Source organism: Rhincodon typus, chromosome 19, assembly GCF_021869965.1.
Source record: "Rhincodon typus isolate 14 chromosome 19, sRhiTyp1.1, whole genome shotgun sequence".
In the NCBI taxonomy this organism is placed as follows: domain Eukaryota; kingdom Metazoa; phylum Chordata; class Chondrichthyes; order Orectolobiformes; family Rhincodontidae; genus Rhincodon; species Rhincodon typus.
The window spans coordinates 11,872,984-11,892,823 of NC_063350.1; the positions used below are offsets into that span (position 1 = coordinate 11,872,984).

Here is a 19,840-nt window from a genome sequence, read left to right on the forward strand (position 1 = left end):
CTGTTTTAAACGTATGACCCTTTATTTTGAGATTATGCCCTCTGATCCTAGACTTGCTTTGATCTGGCAACTTCGCGCTAAATATTGCAATTAGAGTTAAACGCTACAAGGAGTGGAACTTGTTCATGTTTTTACGTCCCTGGTTGGATCAGACACGGTCTCTCTCTCTCTGTTAAAACAGTGAGTGGGCGGAACTTTCCCAGCTGTTTTTGGATGAATTTAAACCTGTAGCCAATCGCGATGGGGCTGTTGTCAAAATCCGTTAAAGAGTAAAAAGTAAGGGAGAGTCCTGAACGGGTGGGAATGGGAGAAGCAGCCGGGAAACCGGTTCGACAGCTCTTGCTGCAGCCAATCGCTTCTCGTAGTCTCTGGTTTGAATGGTCTGTCGGTGAATTTCAATCGTGGGGAACGGGAAGAAGACAAACGGCGAGTTAAGGAGCGCGGCTGCTTTTGTAACAGGGGAATTTCGAGACTCGCCAAGGAAGACTCTAAACTTTTGTCTGTGCAAACCTAATTCTGGGCGTGCAAGCCGGCAGAACACCTCCCTAATTCTGGGCGTGCAAGCCGGCAGAACATCCCCCCTCCCCCCCCCCCCCCCTAATTCTGGGCGTGCAAGCCGGCTGAAGACCCCCCTGTCCCTGGAGTGAAGGGAGCGGTGAAAGCAGGCTCTGGGTCTGAAATCTGAGATAACAAGATTTTCCAGCATCTGTAGTTCCTACTATCCCTGGGTCTGAAATCTCCAGCTTTACCTGGGACCCTGGGCCATGAATGATTCCCAGTGCCTAGATGACCTGCCGATCGTTTCCAGGTGGTGCGGTGCTCCCAGGCAGGAGCTGGGACTGAGGGAGTTTTACAGCGAGACCCAGCGCCTGGCTTTGGAAGAGCTGATCTCCGGCGGCGAGGAGGCTTACAGAGCCTTACTGAAGAGGGAGAGAGTCCAAGGCTTCCTGTCAGCCGATGAGATCGCCAGCATCCTGCAATCCACCATCAGCCCCCCTGGACTAGAGAGCCAGCCACTCGAGCAGTCCTTCACCGGCTCCAGTGACCTCTCCTCAGGGACCTATTTCCCGGATGCCTCAGACGTTGAGGTGCCGGTTCTGGACATTGGGTGGCCGGTGTATCCGAGCAACTGGTACCGGGGTGTGACCCAGGTGGAGGTGTATTTCCAGCCCAGCTATGGGGAGTTCATCTATAGCTGCAAGGAGGCGATCAGGAAGCTCATCAGAAAGGCAGAGAAGGTAATGGAGCAGAATTTTTTTTTTCATTTTGGACCTTTCAGTTCAATCTAGATTCTCTTGTATGTTGAATATTTAATACATGTTAAATGCCGAAGATGGAAACTTTTTTATTTTTTCCAAAATATAGAGCTACATTTTAACAGACTTAATCTAGCCAGTGGAAGGAAAGGTTGAGTGACTGGAAACAGCCAGTGGTCTTATTTGGATGGTGGAATGGATACGGTGGAGTTCCCCAGGGTTCGGTTTCAGCACTTACCTTGTTCTATATTAAGACTTGAGTGTAAAACACACCATGTCAGATACAGAATAAAATTAGAGCTCCCCAGTCCTATAATGATTAGGATTTCTTGCTCTTACCATTACAGCCTGAGTTGGATTCTTGGCCAGGCAATGATTCCCCACCATTTTCACCAAAGGTTTTGGTAATGTCACTGCCCTTGTAATCCAGATCTTGCACTCTCTGGATTAAATAGGTCCCAAACCCATCACAGCAGCTGGGAACAATTCAAATTCAGTGACTAAATCTGAAAATATGAAGCAATGTTTAATGTAACGGTGACCACTGCATGGTCATCCATTGTTGGAAAAGCCTTCTTGTTTTGGCCTACATGCAATGTGGCTGGATCTGAAATGGCAAGCCATTCAGTTCAAGGGGAATTTGTGATGGATAAATAATGCAAGCCTTAGCAGAGGGTCTCTCATCCCCTTCAAAGAATAAAGAGGGGAAAATGTTCAAAGACAATTAAAGCTAAATACCAGAAATAACTTGGGCATTGTCTGAGAATTGGGGCCAGACAGTTCAAGAGAAATGTTAGGAAGTAGCTCTATGCAACCAGGGTGTCAAAGGTTTGGAGCTCTCTTCCACAAATAGCAGTGGATGCTGGATCAGCTAATTTTAAAAATGAGATAGATATGTTTTTGGTAAGTAAAGGGATGTGGTCCAAAGACAGATGCAGGGAGTTAAGTCACACATTGGCTACAATCTCATTGAATTGTGGAACAGACTCAAAGGGCTGAATGGCCTACTCCTGTTTCTATGTTCCCATAACTTTTTACACTGAATAGGTGCAGAATCAAGCCTGAAATTTCAGAAGATAAGTATTTGGGAAATGTATGTATTGAGATTACTAACAAATGTGAGGAATTTAAATGATGGAGATAGAACTGTTATGGTTGACAAATTAATATATTGGTTCTAGAGTGGGACAAATAAGCCACTCCTACTGATCTGTTCTATCCGTTTCATGAAAAATTTGTGCTACAGTAGCTGGGGTACTGTGATTTATTGTCTGTGCATTTAGACATAGTAAGATTGCAGTGAAAACATGTTCAGACAGTGAAAGGCTGAACTGTTATTCAGTGTCCTGATTAATTGATGACCCTCTTGAGGTGCAGTGGTAGTGTTCCTATCCTTGGACTGAGAAGCCCAGGTTCTAGTCCCACCTGCTCCAAAGATGTGCAATAACCTCTCTGAACGGATTGTTTAGAAAAATAGGTTCATTGATGGTCCAACAGATCCTGTTGTGCACAATAAGGTCAGCAGCAAAATTTAGTTCTGATGTAGAAACTATTGTTCATTTAGTCGTTTAACACCTGCAATGAAATAAGATAGGGCTCAGGTTTCTTGTTCACTGTGACTGCTTTTAATGTTTGTCCAAACCATGAGTTTTTGTGCACCAAATGGACGTTAGATGTTCAAATGATATTTGCATGTTTTTAAAACTGTGAAGTTAGTTGTTCTGTGCCTCAGGCAGGATGTGTACAGACAGAAATTTTCTGCAAAAAAAGTGCAAAATTTTACAGATGCATGAAATCATAAAAAGTAGAGAATGCACGAAGTGAGTGCTGATAAGTTATGTAGTACGTTTTTTTAGAGGGAATAAATTATTTAACTATCGGTAGCACCCTCACCTCTGAGTCAAAGAGCTGTGAGTTCAAACCAGGCCCAGAAACATAAAGCACAAAATCTAGGGTGACATGTCCAGAGCAATACCAAGGGAGTATTGCATGTTCTAACACAGACTCAGCTGCCCCATTGGGTGGTTAAGGTCCCAAGGCACATTCTAAGAAGAGCTGGAGGTGTCTTCTCTGATGTCCCTATGCCTCAACCAAGACCTAATGCGATTATCTGATCATCACACTCGTTTGTGGGACCTAGTACAATAAAACAAAAATAAACTGCTTTTTATTCTATGATATAGGATACTCTTAACTATGAAAGTAGTTATTTAGCTGTAAGTTGTTGGCTCAAAGTCAAATGTCCAGACTTCAAAATTTATGTCCTTATTTTCAAATCACTCCATGAATTTACACTCCTTATCTCCATCACCACTTACAGTCCCACAACCATCCAAGAAATCTGTGCTCTCCTGGCCTTTTGCACACTCCCAATCATAATTACTCCACCATTGGTGGACTTGACTTCCAATGCTTAGACTCCAAGCTCGGGTGTCCCTCTCCTCACCTCTCTACCTTGCTTTTTTCCTTTAAGATGCCCGTATAAAACCTACCTATTTCATCAAGTTTTTGGTCATCTGACCCGCTATCTCTATGCGGCTCGTGTCATAATTCTGTTTCATTAGGTCTCTCGATGTCTCAATACATTTTTTAAGACACTTCATATAAATTGTAAAGAACTGAAGTCAGGAAAGAATGGCATTACATTCATTCTTTAACGTGAACAGAATCCTGTAAGATGTCACAAAACAGTCTTGATTCGATCTGCCCTGGATGGTAAATTGACCCACCAAGGTAAGAAGGAGGAGTGGAAATGCTAGCTGACTTGATGGCAGTAACAAGAGGAAAAGCACAATGCCCTTAAGTTCCAGTTACTGGAATCTACTGTTGTTGCTGTGGAGATAGCAGAGTTGGTAGCAATAAATAGGGAGCATGGTCTGGGTGTGTTTGGTATAGAGGGAATTCTGTCTGTGGGAATATATTATAGTGCAGTGATTCACTCTTGCGCAACAGATGCGCTAATGTACAAAGAGCAAAGCTTGTAGGGTTTTTGTCATGTGAGCCTTCATGATTGGATTACAACTCTATCACAAACCCATTATAAAATATACATGTACATGTTGATCAGCTGCCTTTGGTGTACAATAACTTTGGACTGGAATATCAGTTTTTTAACTTCTTTGGCTCTTTCCTGTGCCTAGATCAAATGAAGTAGGAACAGGAGGTGGTTGTTCAGCCCCTAGAGCCTGATCTGCCATTCAATCATGGCTGATCCAACAGTCCTCATGCCCATTTTCCTGCCCTTTCCTCATAATCCTTGATTCCCCTAATGGCACATGTGACAATAAACCTAATTCAATTCAATGAAGCAGATAAAGCATATGCTTCTATCTGTTTCCATAGCTAGTTTCTCCTGGAACAAGCTGTCAGCCCGTCACCAGGGGTTATGGCTTGAGTTGCACCACTCTGGATCAAGTACGGCTGCCCAGGACACACTTGCCCCCTCTTGCCAACTGCCATTGGCATACGGCTAGAATTACTATTGGCCGTATTATGAATGCACTTTCCTTAGCCACCAAATCCTCGAGTGGGACTTGAACTTAGAGTTTCCGGTTCAGAGCCAGTGCCACAGCTTTACCACAAGAGTTCCCATTTGATTCTTTCAGAAAGTGTTTTCTCATTCATTTATTGGATATGAGAACTACTGGCAAAGCCAGTAATTGTCTATACCTAATTGCCCCTGAGAAGGGGATGGTGAACAACGGTTGGGAATTCTGCAGTGAGTAATTCATCTGCTAATCCCTTTGAAGCCTCGCCACCATTTACGAGGCACAAATCCAAATGAAATATTATCTCTTGCCTTGATCAATTCATCCCCGCCAACATTCAAGAAGCTCAAAAACATTCAGAATAAAGCAACCCACTTGATTGGCAACATCTAACACTGAAATATCTCCAAAGAGGCCATTAACCTGTCATCAAGTTTCCCTTTATTCACACATTAGAGAGTCCTTGACTCTACTATTACCTCTTTGGAGTCAGCTCTGAGTGCCAGAAGGCAGCATGGTGGCTCAGTGGTTAGCACTGCTGCCTCACAGCGCCACGGAACTGGGTTCAATTCCACCCTCGGGCGACTGTCTGTGTGGAGTTTGCACATTCTCCCTGTGTCTGCGTGGGTTTCCACTGGGTGCTCTGGTTTCCTCCCACAGTCCAAAGATGTGCAGGTCAGATGGAATTGCCATGCTAAATTGCCTATAGAGCCCAGGGATGTGTAAATTGGGTGGATTAGGCATGGGAAATACAGGGTTACAGGTAAAGGGTAGGGGGATGGGTCTGGGTGGAATGCTCTTCAGAGGGGCAGTGTGAACTTGTTGGGCTGAGTGGCCTGTTTCCACACTGTAGGGATTCTACGAATCCCTGATGCATCTCCTTTTGTCTGTTAGCTTTGGCTCCCTGGTTGGGGCTGTTAATCTAGCCAATTGGGGAACTCATTCTGAGGTCCAGCTGGCTGACCTCATTACAATCACTACAAACACCTTCAACCTTCACTCCTTCTACAACTGACGGTCAGTAGCAGCATGTAGACCATCTACTTTGTAACAACTCACCAAGGCTCCTTTGACAGCACCTTCCGAATTTGCGATTTCTGCCATCTAGGATTTATATGTGGGTTGCAGCAGGTACCACCACCTCCAAGCCAGTTGTCGTCCAGGCCTGGAACTCATCGTTGTCTTAAAATCCAGTTTGAAGTCTTGGAACTCTTTCCCTGACAACACTGTGTGGCTGTAACTAAGACCTTGAGGAGGTCAGCAGTTCACAGAAGACGAAGAACCACCCCTTTGTCAGGGGCAACTAGAGATGGCCAATAAATCCTGGCCCAGCCAGTGATACCTACATCCAATAATTGATATTTTTTTTTTGTTTTAAACAATAGAGCTGCAGTCTGTGTGAGGTTGAGGAGGAAGTTCCAGGATTTTGACCCAATAAGAATTGTGTGTAACTTGGAAGGGAACTTTGTATGGTCTGGTGCTCACTTGTACTTCACAATGGTGGAGGTTATGGATTAGAAAGTTGCTGCAGAAGAAACTTTGAATTGCTGCAGTGCATCTTGGAGATGTACACACTACTAGTGGTGGATAGAATTCAAGGTGTAGTGCATTCAAATCACATTCCTCATGATGCAAGGCATGACTGCATTCACAGTAGGACACCACTGGCAGAATCTTGTGATGCTCCCAGAAGTGGGAAGCAAGGTTGACGGGTGAAAAAGGAAAAAATCCGTGTACTTTCTAGATGGTATGAAGTTAAATACAGTGGATGCCCAAAGAAACTTGGGGGTTCAGCTGCATGGATCTCTTAAAATACAACAGATAAGTGCAGAAGATAATCAAGGCTGCTAATGGAATACCAGCTTTAATATCTGGAGGATTAGATTGTAAGGATGCAGAAGTTATAATGCACTTATACAAAATCCTGTTTAGACCCTACGTGGAGTACTGTGAACTGATCTGGGCACCACACCTTGGGAAGGATATATTGGTCTTAGGAAGTAAAATATAGGTTTGCAAGAACGATACCTGGACTTCAGGGGTTATGAGGTGAGATTATACAATTTAGGCTTATTTTCTCTAGAATTAAGATTAAAGGGTGATCTGAGCAAAGTCTTCAGGATGTTAACAGGAAAAGATAGAATGTACAATGATAAACTATTTCTACTGGGGATTCTAGACCTCGGGAGCATAATCTTAAAAATTCGGGCTAGACTGTTCAGATGTTAGGAAGCACTTCTACACTCAAAGGGTGGTAGAGGTCTGGAACACTCTTCCACAAATGGCAGTGGATGCTGGTTCAGTTAATTTGAAATCTGGGATAGATAAAGTTTTGGTAGGCAAAGGTGTTAAGGGACATGGGTCAAAGGCTACAGGGATATGGAGTTAGGCCACAGATCAGCATGATCTCATTGAATGGCAGAACAGGCTTGAGGGGCTGAATGGCCTGCTCCTGATCCTATGTTCCTAAATAGATGGGTGGCCAACATTCAGAAACTTGATTATGGGATGAACTTTTGTGATTTGGTTTTCACAACTTTAAAGGCTGGTTGAGCTTCTCAACTGCAAGTATCAGGAAGACCTTTTGGATGAATTTGCATCTCGTGCATGCTCAGTAGAAGGTGGTGAATATACTTCTGAAAGTAATGCACACTTTTTACCTTTTGTCTAGCTCAGAATGCAGTTCCTCACTAATCGTGAACAATCAAATTTCAAGGAGGTGTCTTTGCAGGTGTAAGGGATTATTTCCGTTCTCTTTGGGCTAACAAAAGGTAAATCTGAGTAACAATGAGAACTACAAGAGAACCACCTTTCTCTGGAGAAGGGAATGGGCAATGCTTCTGCTGCGCACCTCCAGGGTCTTGGCATCTCAATATGACAGCAAGATCTGCTGCTGCAGTGATGTTTGAGCTCCTGGGCATCTGATAAGATCTGAGGCAAGGATAGCAGGAGAGCTGCAAAGAAAATGTTGAATACACTAATTTCTGCCATTTGCTCATTTCTATCAACTTATGCATGCGTGAGGCTGGGTGCAATGAACCTGCGCCCACTGGCTACGGTGCAATGAGATGTTGCTGAACAGTGGAACCACTTTATGAAGTGCAAGCCCATCCATACTTTGCATCATAGAATCCTTATGATGTGGAAGCAGGCCATTCAACCCACGGTGGCCGTACCAACCTTGCAAAGAGCATCCCGCTTCCACCCCTCCCATAACCCCGCATTTCCCATGGCTAACCCACCTAACCTGCACATCCCTGGACACTATGGACAATTTACCATGGCCAATCCACCTAATTTGAATATCTTTGGACTGTGGGAGGAAATCGGAGCACCCAGAGGAAACCCACACAGATATGGGGAGAACATGCAAACTCCACACAGACAGTTGCCCGAGGGTGGAATTGAACGTGGGTCCCTGACACTTAAGGCAGCAGTGCTAACCATTGAGTTACCGTGTGAATGAGCTGTTTACATTTGTCTTGAGCTAGTACTCATCTATTTGCTCATTCGCATTCTCTCAAATCCATTGTTGTTTTTAGCACTTTGGCACCAAGGCCTAAGTTACCTCAATATGAGTTAGGCCATCACTTTCTAATGGCCCATACAGTGAATAAGCTTGGATTTTATGTATCTTCATATGTCATGAAGCCTGAATGACTTGTGGCCATTTTGTTTTCAATATCGTTTAAAAGATGCTAGCTTGGTCTGCAGTCTTCAGACAACTGGGGTCATACAAATAAGAGATGAACAGTGGGAGAGGACAGTGTTAGCCCTCTGGTCACCTTGTCTTTTTTTCCCCGTAAGCAATATTTTTATTACTATCTGTGTCCTGAGGGCTGTGGAGGCCAGGTCATTGAGTATATTTAAGACTGAGATAGATAGGTTCTCGATTGTCAAGGGGATCAAGGGTTACGGGGAGAAAACTGGAGAGTAAGGTTGAGGAACTTGTCAGCCATGATTGAATGGTGGAGCAGACTCGATGGGCTGAATGGCTTAATTTCTGCTCCTGTGTCTTATGGTCTTCGAGAAGACTTCACACGTGCTGTGATGGTTCTTACAGTAAGTGCTGCCCAAGTCCCCCTTCCTCCATTCCCATTTGCTGTTCTCCCTATAAGGTAATGTGTTACACTTGTGGGGAATATCAAACCTATTCTAGAAGAGCTATGGCTATAGTTAAATGGGGCTGGCTGTTTCTGATTGCAAAAGTGCATCAGCTGAATCTGTCTTCCACCATCCCAAACCAAACTCTGTGTAGAAATCTGAAATACTGAATTGTAACTTTATCTCCTGTCTTTGGTCCTGTAGGTTATTGCCCTGGTAATGGACACCTTCACTGATATTGATATTCTCAAGGATCTCCATGAGGCTTGCCGGAGGAGACGTGTCCCTGTTTACATCCTCCTCGATCAATTTGGCCTCCCACTCTTTCAGAAAATGTGTCGGGATGCTGGTGTCCGGGTGGAGGAGGAGAGGGTAGGTCTTTGTTTGAATGGAGAAGATATGGGATGCTCCCTTTTCAGGAAAGGTAACCACTGTGCATCGAGAGCACGTGCAGGATTTCAAAAGGCTCGGGGGGAAAGAGGAAAAGATGGGAGATTTTTAAGAATCATGGTCTTGTGCACCAAAGAATTGTTATACTGTACGTTTTCAACCTAAGCCCAGAGATAGACAGGAACTCGAACAGAAATCGAACTGGACCAGCCACGTAAATGGTGTGGCTAGAACAGCTGGCCACAGGCTAGAAATTCTGTGGTGAGTAACTCTCCTCCTGATTCCCTGAGGCCTGTCCACCACCTTCATGGCACAAGTCCGAGATTATGGTGGAATGTTGCCCACTTTCCTTGATGTGCACATCTTCAGAAACACTCAAGATGCTTTTGTACATCGGAATAACAGTCTGTTTGAAAAGCACGCTATCCAACAGGGTACCCAAAATCTCCAAGCTACACTGCAGCAACGTGCCAACATTCCAAATCCAGGGAAGAGGCAGTGGATGCATGGAAACACCGTCATCTGCAAGGTCCCCTCCCAGCCTCACGCCATCTTGACTTGAAACTATGTAAGAAATAGGAACGAGAGTAGGCCATTTGGTGCCCCGCCCCTCCCCCAAGAAGGGGGACTTGGGCAGCACTTGCTGTAAGAACCATCATAGGAACCTCTATTCCTTGTCCATCACTGACATTGGCTCAAAGCCCTGGAATTCCCTCCCTAATGGCACTCTGAGTGCAACGTGGACTGCAACAGTTCTCAAAGTTAGCTCACCACCACCACCTCGAGATAATTTGGGAATGGGCATTAATTGGTTTTACCCATATCATTTACATCCCATAAACAACATTTTTAAAAAGCCGTGGTCTTGTAATAATCCTTTGTCAGTTTGTAAGGAGTTGTCTTTTCACTGCGGTCACTGTGCTAAGTAGGAACTGGAGTGTGTATAGCTTGTGTTTTTCTTTTATAGTATTAAGAAAGGCAGCTCATTTTCTATCCGCTGCTGTTTTACTGCCTGTCTAACTGATTTGGTTGCTTTCCATTTGCTACAATACAAATCCAGTTTTCAGTTGCCTCCAATTGCTTGCTGCTTTGAAAAATTAACTTATTCTTTTCACATCCTCTTCTGACATTGTTGTAACACCCCCACAATCTTGCATAATGAGAACAAAACCTGATTCTTCCCCAGACCAACACAATACGAATGTGCTGTACCTCTTGGTCTGATGAGGAGTCACAGAACTCAAAACATTAATTCTGCTTTCTCCCCACCGATGCTGCCAGACCTGCTGACTGTCGCCAACGATTTCTGTTTTTGTTCCTGTGTCTCTGTCTTGAGTCTCAGTCGTCCACACAAAAATCAAACTTGCTTGAAACTTGACAGTACTCAGTGGCTTAGGTAGTATAGGGGATGAGAGAGTTTGCATTTTCAGGCAAATGACCTTTTGTAAGAATTGGAAAAAGTTAACCATCTCATAGGTATGAGACTGGGTTTGCAAATGAACAAAAGGGAAGGTCCATGATAAGGTGAAAGACAAGAAGAGATTAAATGTCAAAAAAATGGCTGTCGTGCAATGCAAAGGTAGTGGTTATGGGAAAAGTAAAGAAACAAAGAATGTGGATGTGGTGTGAATGGCAAAAAGAGGGAAAGCTATTGTGTCAAAGTGAAAACCAGAAAGGTAAATTTAAAATTTAAAATCTAAAATATGCGAAGACAGAGGAGAGAAAAGATGGGGCCGAGGTTGCAAAATGAAATTGTTGATCAAAATGTTGAGTCCAAAAGCCTGATACAGGAAGCCAAGGAGACAGTGGGAGCCAATGGGATTGAGATGACTGGAAGCTTGGGGGTCAAGCTTGAGGACTGCATAAAGATCATCTACAAAGTAGTTACCCAGTTTGTATTTGATCACCCTACTGTAGAGGAGATGTACTTGCTGCTCACAATACCACAATACTGAACTGAAAGAAATAAAAGTCATTGTCAGAGCAACCTGTATGGGTTGCATACCCATGAACCAACTGTGTTCCTCCCTCCCCTGGGACCAATCATACTCTACAGTGGCATCCATTCCCAACTCCCATTGCTTTCCCACCAGCTTTTCTTGCTTTTGTTCTGCTAATAACCCATGAAGCTCCTTCAACAGAAAGTACTGGAGAAACTCAGCAGGTCTGGCCACATACGTGAAGATCAAACAGAATTAATTTTTTTGAGTCCAATGACCCTTCTTCAACTGGAGTGTGAAGCTTCTTTGTGGTAATGATGCCTTGCCACTTTCAAACTAAATCAAAAATAAAACAAAAGTTCACATGATGCCATTCTCACCTCATACAGTCCCTACAATGTGGGAGCAGGCCATTTGACCCATCGAGTCCACACTCATCCTCCAAAGAGCATCCCACCCAGACCCACCCTGCTACCCTATCCCTGTAACCCTGCATTTCCTGTGGCTAACCCACCTAGACTGCACATCCCTGGACCCTATGGGCAATTTAGCATGGTCAATCCACCTAACCTGCACATCTTTGAACTGTGGGAGGAAACCAGAGCACCCGGAGGAAACCCATGCAGACGCGGGGAGAATGTGTAAACTCCACACAGTCCCTGAGGCAGGAATCGAACGCAGGTCCCTGGTGCTGTGAGGCAGCCGTGATAACCAGAGTTACCGTACCCTCTATTCGTAGAATCATCATATCACAGAATCCCCAAAGTGTGGAAACAGGCCATTCAGTCCAACAAGTTCACACTGACCCAAGGTTGATTCAAGGTGACTCCTCACCCTGACTTTTGGTTCCTCCTGATGCTTATAGACCCAGGGTGGGACTGGGGTTGTCACCCTAATTCATCCTACCCTCGTGGCTGTTCTGGTCATTGCTTCCAATGGGATGAGTGTTTTAGGCCTTGGAAGGCGAAAGATCAAGTGGTGTTAGATGCAGGGGAGAGAAGGAAGATGATTTAAGGAGTGTTCTGGGCTACGGCAGATGGAACAAACCCATTTTAGACGAAGGAGGGGTTTTTTATTTTGGTGACATCACGCTGGAGGGAGTGGAAAATAGTGATCTGTTGTGTAGAAAGTATTGTGGGATTCAAGGGGTGCACCCTAATGCAAGTCTGGGAAGAGGATTAGGGCTGAGAGTTGAAGTGCAGGAATTGGGACAGATACAGTTAGGATTCTGTCAACCATGATAAGGGCAAATACTTAGCCAAAGAAAGAAGGAATATTCAAAATGTTAGTCATGGGTTATCATAGATGTGCAGCAAAATCTGAGATGTTATTTGTTCATGCTCAGGAGGAGAAACTGAGTATTTTACCAGTTCTGACTCCAGGCATCGAGGTCTAATGACAGTGGCCCATTGTCCTCTGGCTCATATCCAGTACGACTCTGTACACAGTCTATCCATCCAATGAGATGGAGATATAACATAAAAATGTGTATCTGTGGTCTGCTCATTTGGGCCTGATATCAAACGCATTCATTTGCTTTCCTTGCAGAAGATGAGAGTCCGCACAATAACGGGATGTACTTATTGCACAAGAACAGGAGCCAAAGTTATTGGCAGAGTCCATGAAAAATTCATGTTAATTGATTGTGATAAAGTAGCCACTGGCTCTTACAGGTAAAAAATTAAATGATATTTTCATTTTAATCTTTGTATAATTTGCAGTCAGTCAAATAGCTGGTTGTGTCCTAGTTTAGTTCCTTTTATGTTATGATTATTTTCCCAAAGGTGGTTGACCATTCAAGTTTTTTTTTTTAAATGGGTGAGAATGAGAGAGATTCCGGGAATGCTCTTTGCCTGGAAGTGTGTGTGTGTGTGTGTGTGTGTGCGCGCGCGTGCGCTTGTGTGCACGTGTATAATAGATATTCACCACCCACACCCATATCTGCTGCACACTCTCACTTTTTTTAGGTTTGCTTGTCTAATGCAAGCTTTTTTACTCAGTAATATTATATGGAGAAGTTAGTCATTTGAATGCCACAGCTGACTTTCCGTTCCTTGAAGTGGGAAGCTGGAAGTTAGGCTTAGATGCCTGCAGAGTGTATGATGCTGTGTAGGTGAAGATTAGCCAGTGGTACGAGCCTCAGCAATAGTGATTGACTCCTGAGGTAGATTGGGATAGAGGAGAGGAAACTGCTTTGGAAATTGTTGGTTAGTTTAAGATTAGTCTGCAACCAGTCCTTGGAACAATCACGGCATGTAACTTTCATAATTAGTGTTTGTCTTTTTCTGACCCTTGTTTTCCTTCTGCAGTTTTACTTGGACTGATGGGAAGCTGAATCGCAGTAATTTGACTGTGCTCTCAGGACAGTTGTCTGAGTTTTATGATGAAGAGTTCAGAATACTGTATGCCCAGTCACAGCTAATACCAACCCAGTCAGCGGATTTTAGGAATCGTGCTATCTGTGAAGAGATTGCAGCAAAGAAGTTGGTGTCTAGAGAGCCCACTGCCAACAATGCCTTGGAGAAACAAATAGTACCGTGTTCCCCAGTAAGGTGTAAACCTGAAGCTCTGGGCCAAACAGCTGAGAAAAAGCCATGTTCACAAACTTCTGTTGGCTCAGCCAGCAGTCATGTGTCTGAAGTATCCACACTCAGTGACAAAGCCTCTCATCAGACCAAGGAGGCGAAGAGCGTGTCTGTGCAGACAGATGTGCAAGTACAGCCAGGGATGCACAACACTTCCACACAAACCTGTATCCTGCTGAAGGAGGTGGAAACCCAAACTACACTCCTATCAAAATCAAGCTCAACTCAGACCTCTGTTTGTTCCAGAATTGGTGCACAGGCTGTAAACATCACTGCTGCCGTCCCATTGTCACTCACAGAGCAGTCAGATACAGATGGATATCCAGCCATTGGCGAGTCAACCAATGCTCCCGATCAGCCTCCTCCTTCCCCAACAGAGTCCAGCAATGGTTCAAGTAGTTCTTCATCTTCTGCCACCTCTGAAGGTCGGCAATGTCATACTTTTCCCAGCTATCATCATGCAGGTCTCCACAGCACCAACTCCACGCTGAGGAACTGCTTCCAGAAACTCACCAAAGAACGTCAATTCCATTACACTACCATTCGCTCCAAGCTGGACAGCATGGTTGCCATTCTGTCGAGCAACCGACACTTGGACAAGTTCCACAGCCGTGAGCTGGGCCAGTACAATGCAAGGGGTAGCAGAGAGTTGATGAGCAGGAGTAGAGTTTTGGGATTCAGGGAGGTATCTGCGTTGGCTTCTTTGGCGCTGCGAAACTAAACATCATTTCAATTCACGCCTGATTATTTTTCTCCACAGACTGTGTGGATTATTCGGTGATTGGTCAAACTTTGCCAATGGTTGTCTTTGGCCAAGTTTTAACATTAGTAACCGGGATCTCTTTAGTGCTGAATGGGTTTGAGATTCTGTATAAAGTTCAGTTAACAAATAAGACTATGATGGCTGTTCTTACAAGAATTGCTTTGCGTGAGGGAGGAGGAGGACTACTTCCACTAGTGACACTTTTTTTGATTCCTCTAAAATAAACATTGTCTGTATTTTTTTTTAATAAGTTACCTTTTGTCACTGTGCATCAGGTGTTGCTCAGTGGTTAGCACTCTAACCTCTGAGATATGATTCAAGTGTCACTTAAGTCTTGAATGCAAAGTTTAGGATGATAATTTAACTCAGTACTATGGGAGTACTTTTGGATAAGATGTTAAAACAAAGTCCTGCCTACCCTCTTGGGTGGATGTAAAAATTGCTGTCCGATGAGTTAAAAATGTTGAGGTCATGAGGATTTATAAATACAAATCTTTCTTTCCTTGTGGATTTCCAGTGCCTCGTTAACATTTTGTTTCTCTCAAATTGTGGGTGTGATCAATGAGGACAGAAAAATGACGATGCTGTTGAAATATGAACAGAGAAAAACCATCCTAAGAACCAATGTTGGTAGATGCAGCAAGCTGAAAAGAACTTAGATCCATCCCTGAGTTGGTTGTAAATTCCAGTTTTGTATTTAAGGTGGTTCATTATTAGAAAATTAAAAAAAGTAAAACTGAATGTAAAACATGTACGTGGAAACATTCAAATGCATTGTCTCATTTGCAGTTGAAGTTTACAACTTTGATATTTAACTCTTTTCTCTTGTAGCTTGATGTACCAAAATTGACCATATTGGTTGACTAGATTTTTAATTTTTAAGGGAGAGGGAGTTTCTTTATTCACCACAACTGCATTCAGTTCCTAAATTCAGAAATGTACATGCACAATTCCTCTGAAGAGTAGGAACCAGAAGGTACGTCATAGATTATGTACAATAAAATGACATGTTTATATCTCTCTTTTTATGTAGAATTTAGTGGAGGGAACAGGCCATCTGGTCCAACTGGTGTATACTAATGTTCGTCTCATACGAGCCTCCTTGCACATTTACTTCATCTGAGCACATTACTTCATCTGAACCTATTCAATTTTTTAAAAATTTATTTCCAGCTCGTGTACTTATCTAGCTTCCCCTTAAGGGACTTATGCTATTTGCTTCAGCCAGTCTATGAAGTAGCAGGTTCCACATTTGCACCACTGAATAAAGAAGTTTCTTTATTGGATTTGTTGTTGACCATCTCATATTTATGACTCTTTTTACTTTCAAAATTCACACAAATGGAAATGCCTTTGCCCTAATGTACCCAATGTTTCTAATCAAATGCCCTTAAAATTCACAATAACTGAAAGTTTTGTGCAAGTCATGGGAAATTGGTTTTGGATGCTCTTATCCAGCCAGATACTGGAAATAAAGGCTGAAATCCCAATTAACATTAGGAACAAAACTGGATACAGCTTTAGAAAGTAGTGGAAGAATTGCTGTCCTATTTTCAATTGCCTGTTTTTGGATATTATACATCCACTAATCTGCCCCAGTCACACAATACAATCCTAACTTTCTGCACTGAGAGATGTTTTATTTTGTTTCTTGTCAACTATTCTGTAATTTCTTCTGAGTTGAAATAACAATTAATGTGAATGTAGAGAAGACCATTGTTTACACAGCCATGGGAAATACCTTGAACAGCCTTGATATTTCACTACCAAATCCTTACTAACGAGCTCTGAAATGGATTCAGGTGCCAGAGAATGGCTAGTATCAAAGTAACTGCATGAGCTAGAAATTCCTGTCTCCATATTCTGGCTCCTCATTGCTAGGGATGGACGCAATCTTTTTAAAATTATTCTCAGTGAAATAATAAAAATGTAGCAATATTGATCAGTAGGAACATAATGTTCAGAGACTTTGAAACATAATTTGTAATGCCTTACATTAAAGTAACCCCCAATCTGTGCATAATCCTGGCTGTTAAAGCAACCATATCCGATTGTTGTCCCATTGTCCTATACTCTGCACCTAACATTAGAGTTTAAGGGGCTTTCTTATAAATGACATAAAACTGAGAATGCCTATATTGCCTTATCTAATGTTTTTAAACTTTATGGATTAATACCTCCAAACATTTAAATGGGACTGATAATGTAAACTTGATATCCATTTAATTGGTGGCTGGGATATCAGATGGTATTTGTGTTTTGTTTATTTTGCCATATTATCTGTTGTCTGTGTTGTCTTTTTACATGTATATCCTTGTGCTGTAAAATTAAAGAATTGGTCTATGTTCACTGCCACTCTGGGCTCCCAGACTGAAATTCTGCCTTTGCTTTTCAAATGATTGAAACTGCTACACTTGAGGATTGTTGCTATGGGAAAATTATAGAAACGGTGTAAGAATTCGATCTATAGAGATTTGTAGCATTAATCTGTAGGTTGCAAGATTGGCTATTATGGGAATGCAATAAAGATTTTTTTAAAATACTGATATTTTGAAGTCAATACACTTTTAAAAAGTTTATTATGGAATACTGTACAACTTGTTTATTTAGTAACTATGAAACCGAGAATTATTTCTCATGATTTTAGAATTCTGAAGTAGAAGAATATGCTGCTTAGCAACTGTATGTTTTGCTATTGCCACTTATATTAAGGTAGTTGAAGGTGGTGTCTCAATTAACCATAGTTATTGTAATACAGGCAATTTGCTAATAAAAAGAAACTTTATAGAATAAGTATCACTTGTGGTTTTTAATTTCTTTCTGTAATGTGAAATGTATTGAAATTCCTTTACCAGAGAGGATAAGGATGAGAAACTGTTTTCACCACTAGAAAGCATGGGATTTGTTGAGAAATGTTAATTGGCTACTATGAATTATTCTTTTGGAAATTGGAGCAACTAGATACTTGTAACTAAAACATTCTGTGCTCTTACTTGGATTTCATGAAATAACATACCTAAATATTTTTGTTGCAAGTAGTAATGCATTAAGGCCTTGAATCCCATTAAAATGGTGCTTAGTAAACCAACTATATAATTGGTAATGTATCATCACCATTCACTTTCTTCCCTCTTTGTTTTAAACAAAGTTCTGATTATGATTGGGAGTGATGTAGATCTATAAATTAACTTCTGTTTATATTTTAATAGGCAGACATTGAGTTTTTTTGCTGGCGAAATAAATCCTGATGGCAATAATTGACTAATTGTAGCATAATGTCATTTTGGGTAACTGTGATATGTCACTAAATGTTCATTATCTGCCAGTGACTTAAGTGTTAAAATACATCCCAAACTTAAAAATGATATAGTCCAAAAGTCATTAATATATATCAGATGGTAACATTTTAAATAGTGTTTGTGAGTTAAGCTTTGGTTTTATAGAGACTTTAATGCTACGTACTCATTCTGATTATTGTCTTGTAGAATCAGGTGAAATAAATCATGGATGGCTCCAACAGGAAAATTTTCTATCAGTCAGTAAATTTCTGCAAGGTTATAACTGTTTTTAAAGTAAATCTGTATATTTCAGAAGAATTTGGAATTTGATTCTTGTTATGATATCACCAACCTGACCTGTATTGTTCTGCTGCATGTCTGTTATCAGTATTGCCAAATCCTGCAATTATACCTGCAGAATGACCACATGTCAAGATTTTAATGTTAAACAGTTTGTGTGTGTGATCAGTACTGACCATTCCTGAAGTGTTGATTTCGCCTCCTGTGTTGTCCAACGTTGGTTTCTCCATTGTCATTACCTCTTTGTTTTCCAGGTGCCTCCATCCTTCTTTTTCCTCCTACCCCCACCTAAATCTTTCTGTAAACAGAGTCATACAGCACACAGAGACCCTTCAGTCCAACCCAATGAAGCTGAACATAATCCTAAACTAAACTAGCCCCACCTGCCTGCTCCTGGCACATATCCCTCCATACCTTTCCTGTTCAACTACTTATGCAAATGTCTTTTAAATGTTGTAATGGTACCCACATCCATCACTTCCTCTGAAAGTTCACTGCACCCACAAGCCAGCCTCTGTAGTTTTTAAAAAAAATTGCCCCTCGTCTTTTTAAAATCTCTCTCCCCTCATCTTAAAAATATGCTCCCCCAGTCTTGAAATCCCCCATCCGAGGGAAAAGACGCCTACCATTAACCCTATCTATACCCCTCCATGATTTTATAAACTTCTATAAGGTCATGCCTTAACCTCCTACACTCCAGTGAAAGAAGTCCCAGCCTTTCTTTATAACTCAAACCTTCCATACCCAGCAGGGTCCTGGTAAATTTCTTCTGAACTCTTGCCAGCTTAATAATAAACTTCCTATAACGCTGTGACCAGAACTGGATACGGTACTCCAGAAGAGGCATTCCAATGTCCTGTACAACCACATGACTTCCCAATTCTTATACTCAAAGGAGTAAGCAGTGAAGGCAAGTATGCTAAACACCCTGTCTATATGTGATGCAAACTTCAAAGAATTATGTACCTGAAACCATATGTCCCTCTGATTTACAACACAACATAAGGCCCTACCATTAATTGTATCAGTCCTATCTCCATTTGTTGTACCAACATGCAGTGCCTCATATTTACCCAGATTAAAATCCATCTGCCATTTTTCAGCTCATTAACCCATTTGATCAAGATTCCTTTGTAATCTCTGATAACCTTCTTCACTGTGTACTATGCCACCAATTTTGGTGTCATCTGCAAACTTACTAACCATGCCTTCTATGCTCTTATCCAAATCAGTCACATAAATGACAAACAAAAGAGGATCCAGAACTGATCCCTGTGGAACACCACTGGTCACAGGCCTCCAGTCTGAAAAGCAACCGTCCACCACCCTCTGTCTCCTGCCATTAAGCCAATTATATATCCAATTGGCAAACTCATCCTGAATCACGTGATCTAACTTTAATAATTTGTCCACCATGTGAAACTTTGAAGGCTTTACTAAAGTCCAAGTAAACAACATCTATTGCACTGAACTCTTCAATCTTTTTGGTAACTTCCTCAAAAATCTCAAATCAAGTTTGAGAGACAAGATTTTTCTTGCACAAAACCACACTAATCAATTTTTGCCTCTTAAATGTCTATAACTACTTCTTTTAAAATCAGCTCCAACAATTTACAGACTCACAGGTCTGTAGTTCCCCGGTTTCTCCTTACTACCCTTAAACAAAAGTACAACTTTAGCCACCCTCCAGTCATCAGGCACGTCACCTGTAGTTCTAGATGATGCAAATGTTCCTT

At 42.1% G+C, this 19,840-nt stretch overlaps 1 protein-coding gene across 1 annotated transcript; it reads left to right on the plus strand.

Annotated features, from left to right (window-relative positions):
* The first annotated feature begins 498 nt into the window (after nt 1–498).
* LOC109912524 (protein FAM83D-B) lies at nt 499–17,278 on the plus strand. The gene is made up of 4 exons (XM_020511959.2): nt 499–1,238; nt 9,053–9,220; nt 12,727–12,851; nt 13,488–17,278. Exons 1-4 carry the CDS (start codon nt 765–767, stop codon nt 14,482–14,484), a joined length of 1,764 nt encoding a protein of 587 aa, XP_020367548.1. The 5' UTR covers nt 499–764; the 3' UTR covers nt 14,485–17,278.
* The last annotated feature ends 2,562 nt before the right edge of the window (nt 17,279–19,840 follow it).